Raw genomic sequence first — 16,592 nt, 5'->3', positions numbered from 1 at the left:
TGAATTCCTGTAGAGTGCAGTATACATATTCTCTTCATATCCCGTTTTTACGTAATTTGATAATAAATTCTAAAAAACTATATATGTTGGTAAACAAGAATATTTGTAGTGATTTGTTGTTCACCATTTTTTTTCAGTTATTGTACATTCAAATTCCTCAAATACCTCTTTAATTATCAAGCTTACTCTTACTTCTTCGTGATAAGAACTAGGCAATGCCTTAATCAATAATAGTCGCTTTGTTATTTCATTCGTAACGCTCGCTGAAGTTTTCCACAAGTGATAATTCTTTGTATCTCCTTACAACTGTTCAGGTTTATATCCAGCTATTTGAAGCACGGAACTCTTTGTGCCAGGCCTTTGGCCGCAACCTGGAAACCATCATTGCTGATGGATGATGATGCTAAGGATGGCCACATTAATGATTAAGAGAGCTCAGACACACATCTATTTAAAGTATTATTTTTTTTTGGAATTCTATTGTTAATTAATCAATTATATTTTGTTGAAGTTTAAAATTCAAAGTGTTTAGATTTTAATGGACACCCGATACTTAAAGATCGGGTCAATTTTTCTATTGTGTCTGTCTTTGCACATTGATATTTACACTACTTTTGTCAAATAAACGATGAGCCTACTTAACTTTTACTTCATTAAAAATATTCCAATAATATTATCTCCTTTCTATCTTTGTTAAAATTAGCATCCGTTGTAATTAACTTGTAAGGTAACTACAAAGTAATGCATAGTGCTATTTTTTATTCAATATTCTTAATTCATCAAAATAAATAATTTTGATACGAGGAAAGTTGTATACCGAAGGGATTTAAAATGTAAACAAAAGTGCTCCAGTTTTGCATATGAAGCATTGCTGCTTTATAGATGGGATTTGAAAGACCTAAGAAGGACCGATAAATGACACTGATTTTACATCCCAAATTAAGGACCGACACTACAAAAACAAAGATTCTTGTGTTCCAGGAGGAAAGCGGGGAAATGGAAAAAAATTACACGCAACAATTTCTAGATGTATTAGTTTTCTCTTAAAATATTTTGTATAGTAATTCAGATAAGAAATATTTTTTTTTTCTCATAACAGCATAAATCATTTCTTAAAGTAAATTAAGTCATCTTTCAAAAATCATAAAGCATGAAAAGTTGTATCGTGAACCGTTTTGACGATAATTGATAAATAAATCTTTTTTTTTTACATTGACAATCTTCAAAACTTTGAGGTTGTTGAGCTACCTTTAAACATTGTTCAATTTTAGCCTTTTGTATTTTTTTATCAAAAAGAACGGGTTTTGACCCAACCACTTGGACATTTCAAAGAAATAGAAAACACCCTAATGTCTATGATTTATTGGGCTGTATGATGTAAAAAAATATATTGGACATTTCTTTATCTAGATTTTTGATCAAGATTATTTTTGTCTCAACGCAGATCTTAATAACATTGAAACCGTATGAATCAGTCAATTTCCATCATAATATATATATACTATGCATCACTAATTCCAACAAAGGTTATAAGTAAAATCAATTTTGAGAAAATAAATAAATCATTGAATGCAGTTTCCCTACAAAAATTCATAGAAATTTATAAATTTTCTTATAGTTGAGGAGGAGCGTATGGCAAATTGGATTCAAAGAAACACGTAGTTATTTAGAATGCCTACATAAGAAGCCCCTCGTGAATACCTTTGAAGTATAAGGGGACATGAATACCATTACACGGCTTCCGATTAAACTTAATAATCCACAAGTACGAACTATTTGCTAGAAAAGTTATAAAACAGGGTCATATGGTGTTTTTAGAACTTAAAAATTGAATATTTAGGACAAAAAGCATGGCAAAGTATTTTTGGAAGCCTTAAAAAGGGAAATTAGTAATTGAGATTTTCTCATTTTGGAGGTATACACGATTAAATATATTAAATGGTTTACAAATATAGCGAAATAAATTCAAATGACATTAATTAATTTATTAGAATAAATTTAAATACATATATAAATATATCGCATAAAATTATAATTATATAATTATTTGGTATCTATGAGACTAATGGATAATACTCGGAAAAAAAAAGGAATGAAGAAAACAATGAACAATGAATTAATATAGAAATTGACTGGGGCTTTCCTTGGTTGAAAAATATGGAGTATACATTTTGCAGAAATATTAAAAGACCAATTATGAGTTTTTATTCCTCTCTTGAGAGTCGATTTGAACAACTTCCAACGCAGCATAGTAACCTTGTAGTAGAGCAAGGCCTGATTTGAGCAAAGCAAATGGGAATGTGACGGCTGCAGCAATGTAAAAGAAGTAAAAATATCCAGATGTGAAATAGGAAACGTACAAAGAGCCATAGAAGGCTTCGTTCATGAAGCACATATAGGTAAGAAAGGTTTTATTTTCATAGTAAAAACGTAGAATGAAGGGAAGAGACTTATCCATTCCGGATTTGTGAGACGTTTGACCTCTCACAACGGATACATGGCAATGGATCCAGTGCATAGAGATGTCAATGATACTGGAAAGGGATAAAAAGAATGAATAGGAAGGGTAGAAAATGCCAAGTGTGAAAACAAGGGCCATAGTGCCACAACGATCCGTGAGCATGTCAAGAAGCGCACCTAAACGACTACATTGATTAAATTTCCGGGCAGCATAACCATCCACCATATCCAAGGCGGCACTTAAACCATAGCAAGTGGCACAAAGGATGTAATGAGACTGCATTACGGCAATGGAGATAATAAGAAGGAAGATTCGGGTGTATCCAATCAGATTGGGAATGAAAAGAAACACATTTTTTGTCGTGAGAAGACAATCCAGACTACACGGCTCTTGATTAGATCCTGACATTCTTCTTTTAACTTGATTCTGTTTATTTAATTAGTTACCACTTACAGCTTTAAAATGATTATGAATGAACCCTTAGAACTGAAATATGTAAATAAAGTGACACACAAACAAATTGATAATCTTATTTGGAAATGACGTCATGAGTAGGGGTCTTTCTAAAGAAAGGGCTCCTGGTTCGATTCGGTTAAGTATGAATCAGATTATTTAATATGATTGATAATTAGGACTATAAAGTTTGCAATAAAACAAAAGTTTCTTGAATTGGACATATTATATCCATATAGAGTATGTAAGAAACTCGAAAAGTTAAAAAATTATAAGAATAATTTTGTAAGATGTCTTCTATGATATTCTATATTTTAGTGGACAATTCCCTCAAAATTTGTTTTATGAATATAATAATTAATAAAACCATGAATTTGGTGTTGTGTCAGTCCTCATTTAGAATTTAAGACTGCAGTCTCGTCCAGTTCAGTCTCGGTCTAGTCCATGTCAGTCCTGCATATCAGTTCTACAACTTATAAAGTTCGGTCCTTGATGACGTCAACTGTATTTTTTTTTTTAACAGTTCTAGTACTGACAGTCCGAGGGACCGACAGTCTTAAAGACCGGTCCTAAGACTAGACTAGAATTGAACAAATAAATAACACAACACTAGGAATGATTGTGATGAATGTATCCAGTATGATTCATTAAATGATTTGAATATAGAACGACATCTTTTTTTTTTGGCGTACGCTTATTTTGACTGAAATGCAAAATATATTTTTTCAAATAAACAAAGTCAAATAAATGCAGTAAATTGAAGTTTAGAGAGAGTCTGCAGGATTATATATATATAATGATTATTTATTGTGATCTGGAGGGCCTCCAATAATAATATCGTTTTTGTAATTGAAATGATATTTGTTTAGTGCTTAAAAATTAATTATTTCTAGAAATAGGTAGTATATAAGGTGTTAATGTTTCAATTTATTGCATTTACTTTATTAATATGATAATGATATGATTTGCACTCCCGTCAAGGACAAAAATAGCGTTTCATATCCAATTCAAGCTCCTTTTATTGGAAATCAATTTAAAAAAAAAAATAATAGTGTTGGATTCGTGTCAAACATTTCAAGTTCTGTGTTGATTTGAGTTCGAATTAGACAATATACTTTTGAATTCGGTCGAATTTTAATTTTTGAGAATTTTTATATAATTAATATGCAAAGCGTTTTCTGTTTTTTGAATACATCAACTGTTCTTTTGATAAGAAACATAACATGGGTGTGTGCTGGAGGGGGTGTAGATCCCTTCCCAAATCAAGGAATTTTGGTATTAATTAGGCAAAAATTATCGCTTTGTGAAAAAAAAAAAATAGAAAATAGAAATTGCCATCTTGGAGGTATAAATTACTAAATTTTATAAGAATATTAAGTCTTGGTTTCTTTTCATTAAACAAAATTGCAAACTATTACTGTGTATTTGGATTATGAAGGTCATATTTGTTATGTATTGTCTTTTATTTACTATTATCTCATGACGTAGGGATTTGTTTTAAATAGATAGTAATATACCTTTTATTAAGTAAAGTTTAGGGCATGAGTGTTATTTACTTACATTGATTTATAAACAAGGCTAGAGTGTGTAGCGGCGTATTGCGGAAAAATAAAACAACTCCATAAGTAATAATTATGAGTATCCCAAGGTTAATTAAAATACTATATTAGACTAAAGGATTAAATTTAATCGTTTAGGTTGGACTAAAGCATTACAAGAAAGTGGTGCATCAAAGACTATTTCGTCATGATTTTTTATTATTTGAATGGAAACGAGATGGATTTTCCCCCGCTAGATGTGTTGGTGAACGGCTGAGTAGGTAAATAATTAATAAATACTAATTAGTAATTACTATTAGTAATTTTCCAAATTTAAAAGTAATAAGCTAATTGAGTAATAGTAATACTTTATACTTATAAGTAATAGCTAATACTGGGACTATATAATGGAGGGAGGGATTACTACTTCTTTTTCACTCGCACAACTTATAGACACTAGTAGCTACGGCTTGGAATTATAGTGACTATTAGTTATTACTCAGAGAAGGAGAGATGCGAGGGAAATAACTGGAGATTTACTTGGAACTCCGTGGATCCCAAAGACCCAAAATAAGTGTGTTCAGAGAGATTTCATACAATGGATCTTCCTAACAAGTATTCACATATATGGATCTACATTCTCCCAATGGTTTCATTGGAATACCCGAGTCAAACGACTTCATCTTCTATTGACAACGTCAGGTTCCGTTCAAGGGACCTTCCTTCCTCACTCCCTGGATGTGATATTATCTCCTTGTAGAGAAGGATCCTTGAGGGCAGATGCCCTGCACATCAACATCTGCAATCTGTGTCACTTCTCACCTATCACAGGCTTATCATTGACTTCACAAGAAATAGGAGGCTCCATAAAAATACTCCAACTTAATTAAAGGCTGTGTGTGACTCAGAAACAGAGAGGGTTACTCACTCTTTCCCTCCATCCTCAACTCCTTCATTGAAATCCGTGTGTCTATTCCTACTTAACTCAACACTGCTTCGTCTATAAGAAATCTATTTCATTATCAGAGTCCTTCAGTGTCCTTGGTGTAGATCACGCAGAAATAACTTATCTTTATCACATTTACATTAATTCCATTTATTAGGCGGAGGCCGTGATGTACAGTCAACATGGTCAATTATAGAAGCTGACTCTTTTCTCACTCAAAAACAAGTGGAAGATGATTTTTACAAAAATGAAATAAAGATAATGTACCTCTTTATTTTCTATAGTTTAGACTGTAAAGTATATTATATTCTGTTATTACATATAAATAGTTATTGTATCTTGTATGAAATCATCATATACATATATTAAAAACAAAAGACTTTCATAAAGGAAAATATTACGGAAAATACAGCGGGGAACATAAGGAGAGCTGTGGATGGAGTATCATAACTTTTGAGTTTATTCCTCTTAAAGTTAACTCCACTTCGTCTCCTACTCTAACCAAAATATTCCCTTGAGAAGAGTCGCTCAGTGTCTATTACAATTTCCTAACTTATTGAATAGAGAATCCTCTTCTACGCTGTTTGTCACTATTGGAATAATACTCCCGTGAATGTCTAGGATCTCCACACAAATAAATAAATATAATATGATTAATAAATCTTTACCATAATAATTTTTTCATTGAAAATAATAGTATAAATGTGATAAAATTTTAATGTAATTTTTGAAATTATTATAAAATTATAATAAAAAAAAATAGTATATCAAATATATTAATCTAAATTTAAATTCAGTGTTTATGAGTTCTCTGTTACTTTATTTTTAAATTTTATTAATTCATTCGGCTTTATTTTTGACATACAAATGTTATTTTATCTTAGATCTCCAATAGATGAAGAAGACGAGCTAATTGAAACAATACTTTCTCCGAACACAAATGCACATTAAGAATGAAGTTGTTGATCAAAAATTAAGATTAATTAACTTTTATCTAAAAATACATATGTCAGCATCTAATTCCTCATTAATTTTTAGGCATATTGAAGAAAAATATTTTTTTAGGAATTTCTAATTGCCATACTTTTTGATACAAGTATTTGCTTTCATTTTTTGATTCTTGTTGTTTTTTAATATTTTTGAAAATATTGCTATTCTCAATCTTATAAATCTATTTATAATTTTATATTTCAACGGAATGCACTATGGTACAGGGTACTGTATTTTAAAGGTGTGACGCTCACGACTTTTATAATTTGACAGAAGTAAGCATCCCATTTTAATGACGTCACATATGTGTGGAAAACACTAGCCCGTACTTGTATTTTGCTTTAACATTACAAGGAATCTAACACAAAATGAAAGATTTTCTATTTGCAAACTGGGCCTGGCACTATATAAAGGGAGAATTAGATTTTATTTTCATACTATACCGTTTTAGGTATGCAAAATAAAAAGATAGATGTACATCCGTTTATGAATATAATACGGTAGACAGCTATTACTATAAGTTGGTTTGTAGTTGTAAGTTTGAACAACTGGATCTAATCATTTGTAAATATTTTTCAATTTTCGTTGGATAGGGATATACACCATTATCTTAATATTAGCCATAGTTTTAAATAAAAAACAATCATTGTATCGAAAAAATCAATTATATTTTAAAAATAAGTTGATCTTATTTTTTCTTATCATGAATTGCTCACTTGAAAAAAATAAACTTACAACTAGATCTTAATTTGTTTTTATATTGATATAGAGTTTATCTTGCTAACAGAACTGAAGATGATGTATTCAATAAACCTCTGTTGCCTTGTGATTTTTACTTATGTCTCCAGAAAGAGATATATATAATAGTAAAAATTTGAATAATACCTGGGAAATCAAATTTTCTGAAAATTTCCCACTTTTATATTGCTTGCAATAGTTTGTACTACAGACCAATTATAGTTCTACAACTAAAAATAGAGAGGATATTGAAATTTCTACTCGTCTGACAACAATCACAATAACAAAATAGCATTTGCATGTCCAAAATTTAACCAAATTAATCAATAAGATAAAATAACGGAGAACTCATAAATAGGGAATGTAAATTTTGGAGAATATCATTGATACTTCATTATTTTTTCAATCAATACTATAACAATCGTATTATTATTTTGTTACATTTTAACTATTGCTTTCAGTAAAACAACTTATAATTATCTAGTATAGGAAACATTTAATGATTTATTTATTTGTGTTGAGATCCTAGATCTTTGCAAGAATAATATTATAATATGGTGACAAGCAATTTGGCAGTTTAGAAAAGGATTCCAAGCACAATAAGTTAGGAAATTTCAACGACATTTAGATATTTCAACATAAATCTGCAGAATTTAAGAGGTTTGTTATATATTTTGTAAAACACATAATCACTAAACTGCTCCGAATAACAATTATATGTAATAGCAGAGTAGAATATGCATTGCAGACCAAAATATCGAGAAAAGAGAAGCAAATAATCTTTACCAGTCTAGAATTATGTTCCACTTAGTTTCCAATGCCAAGCGACTTAGTAGTAAAAAACAATCAGGCGTGAGCTTGAAGTGTCTAGCTTATATAATTATCCGTATACACTGTATATCACGAAGACCAATTTATAAATGGAATTGATATAAATGTGATAGGGATGAGTTATATCTGTGTTACATCCAGGAAAATGAAGGACTCCTGTTAATGGAATAGTTGTTCATATTGGAGCCGAATCAGAGTTAACTTTCAATAATTTCAAAGAAGAAGCTGTAAGTGAAGGATGAGAACTCTCCCTGCTCCTCACTGGGTATCTCAGTTGGTTATTCTGTCGTTTTATGGAACTACTTTGTTCTTATATATAAAAGTATATGACGATTCCGTGGAAGATCTGAAGGAATCTATGTAAAGGAACAATTATTAACGAGATCAGAATTCGCAAGTCACCTTGATATATAGAGGTACCTGCACGATCAACGATCTTTCCATTAAAAGAAATGAGATCCACCGTGTGAAAAACTTGTTCATTGGATCTCGCCTAAAGAGTCGAGTTCCTTTGACCAGAACATTACATTGAAAAGAGTTATATCCTCCACCACCATGATAAATTCTCAATTCACGTTGTTATATTAATATAATTGTTTTAATTTTTGAGTGAATACAACATATGTGACGTCTCTCAGCTCAGCCAATCAGAATGCAGATTCTAACTGACACACCTATATTATCCACTACCTTGCTATAGTATGACATTAAATATCTAGTTACGACATCACATGTATATTTTATTTTTACAGAAATGCTTTTCTTTGAGGAATTTATAAGATTTTTTATAAATTCCGTATAGCGCTTTCAATTGGTAAAATGATAGTTAGAAATTTTTTTTGGGAAAAGTAGTTAAGACTGTAATAAGATATGTTTATAAGTTTGGTTATGCTGTCATCGTATTTTTCATTAATTGTATTTTTAAAACAGATAAACATGCCTTACAATGAGAATCATACTTTTCTTTTTTAAGAATAATTAACCCAATAAATATGTTAATATACTTATTTCATCTTTTGATGGATTGGGTCAATTATAAATTTTTGATACAAATTGTGGAATAAAATCAATTTCCCAGGAGGTTTTGTCTTGATCTGCGTCAGTTGTTTTTATATCAAGAATTGTTTTAATAAAGCTCATAAGAAAAATAATTGCATTCTCATATTGAGCCTAATTTTTATTGTTGAAATAGTAAAGATAATTTTTTTGAGCTGACCAAGTCATACCAATTCCTTAATGTGTCAATAAACTATGCAGCCGTTAACACACTCCTGTCACAAACATTCTATATAACTATGTATCTTATTGTCCTGGAACCAAAATGTCAACCAGGAATTCAAGGACGGGCCAACCTTCATCTTATCAAATTTGCTCGGATTTATTGTACTATGATCAAATTTGCATGCTTGTTTAAGTACAAAATCTTTCTATGGAAATCATCTTAAAATGTTTTAACGAAATAATATTTGACAATTTTTTTTTGATTTTACAGTCTTTTCTCCTGAAAGCATAAAAGCAAGAGCTTTTGTAGTATCACCTTCGAAATATGGAAAAGATGCTTCTCCAATTATAGAACCACTCTTGCCATCATAATCAAGTAAAACCTTAATTGAATACTCATCAAATATTCTCAACGCTTTCCAATCAATTTCTAACATACTGCTGACCTTGTGCTTTAGCATGTCAAAGACTTCATTAGAGTTTCCGCCATGAAACATAAATAATTCTGTCCTTTTTTGTTAAGTTCTAGTGCAAGGAAAGTTAAATACTCTCTTAATAAGAGAGAAGACTTCCTACAAGTCATTTTTAATTTAAATGCATCTTTAATTGAATCATTATAAAAACCTCGACTTATATAAATCTTTAAGATTTTTGATCAAATCAAAGTTATAACATTTCAATTGAACTTTCGTCTCTCAGACGACACATTTTTGGTGCATTATTTTAATAGTTGGTTTCAAAGAATATATAACAGCATCTTGATGTTGTATCTTTTGTACATAAATATGGCAATCATGACACATAGTCTGCACTGTGACTTCTTTCTTACATTTGGAATCAAATATAGATGAGGGTAGATGATTATCTAACATTCTCATCGGTGATGCATCTGCTCATAAGACATTATGATTATGATCATAACTTCAAAAGTTATGATCAGGTGGTAGGAGAGCTCGAATAATCGGAATTATTTCAGATTTTAAAATCTTTTACTCATCCGAGATGAATTTGGGAGAAATAATTTTCTATCAAAATGATTTTCACAAATAAGTTAGGATGGAGATGGCTCCCAATTGGGACGATATTGAAGGATAGATAACCATTATTTTCTTCTAGTAAGTTCTTCAGAACTTTTGAAAAAGGAAATTTGAAGAACTGTAAGTTTCCATGAGTTTTTTTTTAATATTTTAAATCCATCCTACTCTTACATTCAAGGACGGGTCATCTACCTATGATGTTTCAATTGATTTAAAATTGAAGTATAAAAATAATAACCAGAATCCAAAATGAGGATTTTAAACAAAACATAAAATACATTTTCAATATTTTAATTCCTCTTACTCTGAAATCCTGACTTCAAGAACTAATTTCTTTCAAAAAATGGGATATTTGTAGTATCATACAAATGAATAAAAGTATATAATAAGTAGGTAGGTTACAAAAATCAAAAATAACTTAGTCAAGGACTTTAATATGGATTTTATGTAGAAAAAGTACTGATAAATACCTCTAAGTAGTCATTAAAATACTCATTATTAATCAGGATAATGTTGTACATAGAAAATTTTATTTTAAAATATTTTTACTTTAGCAGAGCACATTAATTATGAGTCTGGCCACCTTCACCTCAATGAGAGCCTCCAACCCCCTCCAGAACCCCTTGTAAAACTTGGCAACATAGTCCTTTTTCATGATACTCCACTACTGGTTAACGGAGGTCTTCAGGGCATCAATATTCGGGTGGCGGACTTTGCAGACCATCTTCTCAATTTGCCACCAAATGGAGTAATCTAGTGGATTCAGATCTGGGCTAAAGTTTCTTGAATCAAAAGTTCATGTTGCTACCTATCTATTCTTGTACAATATTAGTAGTATGATTTGTCCTGAAAGTTTTATTGACCATACAAAGAATTGGGAGATCTACTTCAGCAGGGATGTTAGCACGGGTGGGATTAACGATTATTTGAATATAAAGAAATGGGATGTCGGTCAAAAAATTTGGAAAAAATAAAATATATAGAATATTCATAACCCCCAAAATAAATCGTAGAGACGATCCTGCCCTTCAGTATCTATATTGAACGCATTTGAAATAACATGATTTCAAATTTACTTTTCAAAAAAATACGAATCCTAAAAATTAATTTCTTAGATCCAAGTATAATTTTTTTAGACAACTTTTTGAATGTATTGAGGTTTTGTTGATACACTTAGATATTCTTCCGTTTAAAAAAATAAATATGATTTTTAAAATAGGGGCAGAATAAATAAGTAGTACCTACTACAAGGATTTCTCACTTTCCAGAAAATTGCCATTGAGCAGCATCCCGGCGAATAATTCATTCTAGTAAATAATAAATACAGTGAAATTCATGTTCTGTAGGTCCCTGCATAACGCAGTTTCAAAACGCGTGGATTTAGCATAACGCAATGTTTGGAATTATTCTTAATCCCCGTACAATAAACAATAAATTATAAAAACTATTTATAGCCAAATATTCATTAATAGAAGGATATAATTTTTTTATAGGGGAGTGTTTAAGTAAGTATTTAATTTGATATTGAGACTTAAATTTTTTTTTATTGCTTATTATAAAAACATGCAATTAAAAAGGTTGCTAAATAAATATTGATTAATTTCTGATTATTTAAATTTAACAGTATTGAAACGACCAGATTAAAATTAAGTAAATACAAGATTAACATTAAATTTCACTGTTATTTTACAAGTGTAAGTATACAAACTGTATTTAGTGTCCTAAACATCCATTTCAAAATAACAAAACAAAGAAATAATACTAAAGATTACATTTTTAAGCAATTAATTTTGAGCTAGTCTTATCCATAATATATTATCAATAGGGTGTGAGATGTAAACAACGTGATTCAAAATAATGGTGCGCCATACTCGGGTCCTAAAAAACTGAATACATATACCATAAATATAATATATTCATCAAGAAAATGTAAATACTATTTTATTAATCATTGCTATACAGTAGAATTGTATTAAATTTTATTATATATTTAATTAGTTAATAGCTGTTACTTTTTAAAAGTTGTTCCTAGATATAAAAAAACATGCTTCGCAACGTCTCAGTACTATAGAAAAAATATTTGCATAGTTCTAGAAGCATGAACATTCATATCAATATTATTTTAAAGTACTATTTGAAATACTGATTTTGAATTTGTTGTCTAATAAGCAGATGTTTCCAAGAGTGGAACCTCTATTAATAAATTTTTAGTTAAGAAACATAGTTTGAATAATTTTATAATACGGAAAATAGATATATAATTAATATATAATTTTGGAGGATCAGTAGTCCAGATTTCTGATCTGATTCCAATGGCAAATTGGGGAAATTCATTTGAATTGATGACAATTGTTTAATCTCATATATAGTGTATTTCCCCGAAAACGTAGGCCCACATTTAATTAATTATTTCAATTTATGCAGTCAAAATATTTGAGTTCCTTCCCCCCCTCATTTTCCTAGCCTTTTCTTCTCTTCTTGTCTTCCAATATGGCCCTTTAATAATTAAATAAATTGATCTTATAAGAAAAATTCAAAAAAATTATCTGTATCTTTCAAATTTTACAAAGATATGGTTGTTTTTCTGAATGGAAGCTTTATTAAAATATAGTTCAGACTTTCAAGAATAAATTGAGATGTTTTTACACTTTCTGGATTTATCTTTTTTGGAGCTATGCACCTCTAAAAAAACAACCCGTTTTCAACTTTAAACAAAGATAACTCAAGTTCTAAATATTATAGATACATTTTAATTTTTTTTTTTTTAATTGTTTAGCATTAGGCTTTGAAATATATTATTGTTATTTATCCATATTTTATATATTTATAAAAGCATTGAATATTAAAAATAGCCAAAAAAAAAAAACAACACCCAAACTTATAGCCTTTTTCTGAAGGCCCTGAAGATAATAGAGTAACACTAGGACCATATTTGGAATTAGAGGATCAAATTCTACTATTTTAATATTTTTGCTGTTGAGTAACATAAGTAATTACAGCTTATGTAAATGACATTCACCGTAGTTTTTCTTTCTTTCAATTATATGAACAAGGCCCAAGTATGAAGTATCATCTAGCGGTATAATTTATTTTATTAGTTTACTCGCACCCTATTTTTATTCTTGTCATTAGATCATTATCACAAATAGTGATCGTTTTTTTTATATAACCTAAGAGTACCACTTTATGGAATTCCGTAATCTGATATCCGACTTGGAGCAATATTTTACTGAATGTATATGGTAAAAAAAATCACTAGAATAGAATGAACGGACGTAATTCTTTAAAAGTTGTTCCATTTGATTACTTTAGTTACATTATGTATTTAGTTTCACTTAAGTTGTTAAATCTTATAGTGGAGTAACGTCTTTGACATTACAAAGAAGTAATCACATTATTAATACAATAGTTATATAATTACTTCAATGAGGGAAAATAGGTATAACCCAGCTTATAAGTTCTTTCAATGTATATTTTTTTCGTTGGTAGATAGTCTCATGGGCAATGATGAAAAATCCATTGTAGAATGGACAGGTTAAACAAATTAAACAGAAAATCAACATGGTAACCCTAACAATTTTAAGCATGTTTTGGAGGAGAGAAAGAATAATGCTCATGACGTTTCATTACATCAGCTACAATCAGCTGTGAGAAGGGAGGAAATAGAAAATGATATGAACAAGGACATTTGCTAAAATTACTCTGACGTCGATCCCCAATTCTACTCTGAGTCCAACAAGGACTTACTATTATAACTCCACAAGAAATCCTCAGGGTTACGCTCCTCCGTCTTTTAAGAGCACACAATTATGTTCAATAAGGTTTTTAATATAGTTGAATTTATTTAGGAAAGGATAATCACTACTCAGGAATTAAATAATAATGATAACGTCTAAGGAAAAGAAAAATCATTCTTCAGATTGCCAATTCCAAAAACGGACCAGCTAAAAAATACACCGGATTTTTATCACTGCTCGTAGAAGCAATAGTTAGAGATGTATTGATACCAAAACTTCAGCCAGTTCCAATTCTGATACCATCTTTATGAAAAATTCCGATACCAAATCTTTATTAATATATTATGTATAAAGGAATTACATAAACAAATAAAAAAATGATTCACTTCTTTAAATGTTTAACTTTTTATTAATTAGGACTTGACATGAAAAAATATAAACATATCCATCATAATTAGGATTGAAATTATTTGTAAATAGTTTGAAATTAAAATTATATACAAAACTAAGTTCCTCTATTTGCTCATGAGTCAATTTATTTCTAGTTGGCTTTTATATATTGGTTGCAGTACTGAATCCACTTTCATTTTCATTGAATGGACATGAATTCTGTTATGCAGGTCTATTGCACCATACAACAGCCTTCTTGCCCGTAGGCTGAAGACCACATTTATTATTTCTATTTAACCCGTCAAACACGAATATGACCATTAAAACATTCAACGGATATTGCTTTTGGGCTTTAAAAAAAAAAAAAATCATGTTTTGAGAGAATAACTAGGATTCAGTGCCATTTTTCGAAATGAAAAGCAATATGTAGATGAAAATAAAAGTAAATATAAATTGATACAAAAATTTCAACATTATAAAAAATGAATTATTTATTACTTTATCTTGATTAGAATAATAAAAATGTATATAACCTCGAAAAAAAATCGAGTAAAAAGAAGTATTTTACTTAGAAACTAATATATATATATTTTTTTTCTTAAAGTTATAGAATATACTTTATATTTCAATTTTAAACAAGGTCGATTTTGATTGATTTTTGGTCAATTTAGTTTTTAATATTTATTTAGAAATTTAAATGTAATAAGCTGGTTAGGTTTCATGAATATAGATTACAATATATTTTCCAGAGAAAAAAATGAATCACTTATGAGTTCAATTAATTAATTATTTTGAATATGAAACATATATAAATTTGTTTTAATCACCTAACATTATTTTAGAAGTACATATTGCGGATTTTGCTTAACCCCACCTTGCACCATTGCTCAAGATATTTCGGAGGTTTGTTGGACATCTTTTATTTATAGTGCTTCATTTGCATGGCATACATTGTAAAAACTTTAAATTGAGTGATTTTTTTAACGTTTAATGTAATGAATTATATATAATTAAATTAATCTTATATTATTAAATAACTAAATGCAGGATTTATATGGAGAATACATATTTACAAGTAATTATCTGTAGATGTAAAGCCTTGAGGAATTCCTGTGAGAGAAATTATTGAAATAATAATACAAATTAATTCAAAAAATTTAACCAGGGGTTGGGGCTTTAGTTATAAAATTGATTACTGAAAGTTGAACTTTATGGAATAGTTATAATCATCATATTTATTAGTTCCAAGTCTAAAATAGAAATAGAAGTACTTTTTTTATGAAATAATATGGATAAAATTATCAAATCCTTTCAACAGCTTTCCTTTTATAAGTAGGCATCTCAATCAACCCACTAGAAGGCCAATAGATTTATCTTTTATTGTAATATTCCTTATTTCTGAATATATTCAAGAAAAAAATGGATATTTTTAGGAAACAATCAATCAAAAAAAAAAAAATAATAATATTTAAAGCCTTGAATATTATATAAATCTTTTAAAGTGCTTCCATTATTTTAGTTCAATCCTTCAATGTGTGTATGTATGAACATATTCAATTTAAAACCTTTATGGGTCCGAAGATAAAAATTCAATTTTTTTCAAATCTATTAATGTCAGTAAAATTGTATTAAATATGGCTTTCATCAAACTTTATATAATATCATAGGTGTACATTTAAAACAAATATGTTCAATGTATCTCCCAGCCTTTCATCCATGAAACAAAAGAAGTAAGACTCGAAATTTTCACTCCAAACTTTTTTATCCACTCTTAACCTTAACTTTTAAAGAAGGAAAGGAAAAACTTTAAAATAACATATGGTAGGTAGTAGTGTTGGGCTTATAGGCTATAGTCCCCTCCAAAATAAGAAATTTTTTTCTTTTTAATAGAAAATTTAATATTAATATATTTTCAGGGATTTCATGAAATCCCTAGATTCAGAGTTTCACTGTAACATGTATGTACTAATGGTAGTACATGGTATTGACCCGAGTTATTATGGGGTTGACTAATATAAAAATTACCTTTAGTAATATAAACTTATTATCATTTTTATTCTCCCAACAAATCCTTTGTGTTACTCTCTCTTACTCACTCAATACTTAGACGTTCTCTCCTCAAGAATAATAATAATAAAAATAAATAAATAACAAGCCAATTGCAGAGTTTTGTTGAGAGTCTAAAATATCCCTTGTTCAGAATTCAGTGTGCAAAGTAGCAGAATCAGTAGCTAAATATATTTTTAACAA

General features: G+C 29.2%; 1 protein-coding gene and 1 long non-coding RNA gene across 2 annotated transcripts; one reads left to right on the top strand and one right to left on the bottom strand.

Annotated features, from left to right (window-relative positions):
- Positions 1-1,964: 1,964 nt before the first annotated feature.
- Positions 1,965-3,009, bottom strand: LOC121131240 (CDP-diacylglycerol--inositol 3-phosphatidyltransferase). The gene has a single exon (XM_040726748.2). It carries the CDS (start codon positions 2,867-2,869, stop codon positions 2,195-2,197), a length of 675 nt encoding a protein of 224 aa, XP_040582682.1. The 5' UTR covers positions 2,870-3,009; the 3' UTR covers positions 1,965-2,194.
- Positions 3,010-4,432: 1,423 nt separating this feature from the next.
- On the top strand, positions 4,433-6,190 carry LOC139907494 (uncharacterized). The gene is made up of 2 exons (XR_011784161.1): positions 4,433-4,733; positions 4,841-6,190. It is a non-coding gene; the product is annotated as an uncharacterized lncRNA (long non-coding RNA).
- Positions 6,191-16,592: the final 10,402 nt, after the last annotated feature.

This window comes from Lepeophtheirus salmonis, unplaced genomic scaffold (genome assembly GCF_016086655.4).
Source record: "Lepeophtheirus salmonis unplaced genomic scaffold, UVic_Lsal_1.4 unplaced_contig_329_pilon, whole genome shotgun sequence".
NCBI classification, from domain to species: domain Eukaryota; kingdom Metazoa; phylum Arthropoda; class Copepoda; order Siphonostomatoida; family Caligidae; genus Lepeophtheirus; species Lepeophtheirus salmonis.
Note: the sequence above shows the minus strand (reverse complement) of the source record. Positions and strands in the feature narration are given on the sequence as shown.

Bases quoted from the DNA above. Each gene is read 5' to 3' on its own strand.
- LOC121131240 (XM_040726748.2), bottom strand. From the start codon at position 2,869: ATGTCAGGATCTAATCAAGAGCCGTGTAGTCTGGATTGTCTTCTCACG.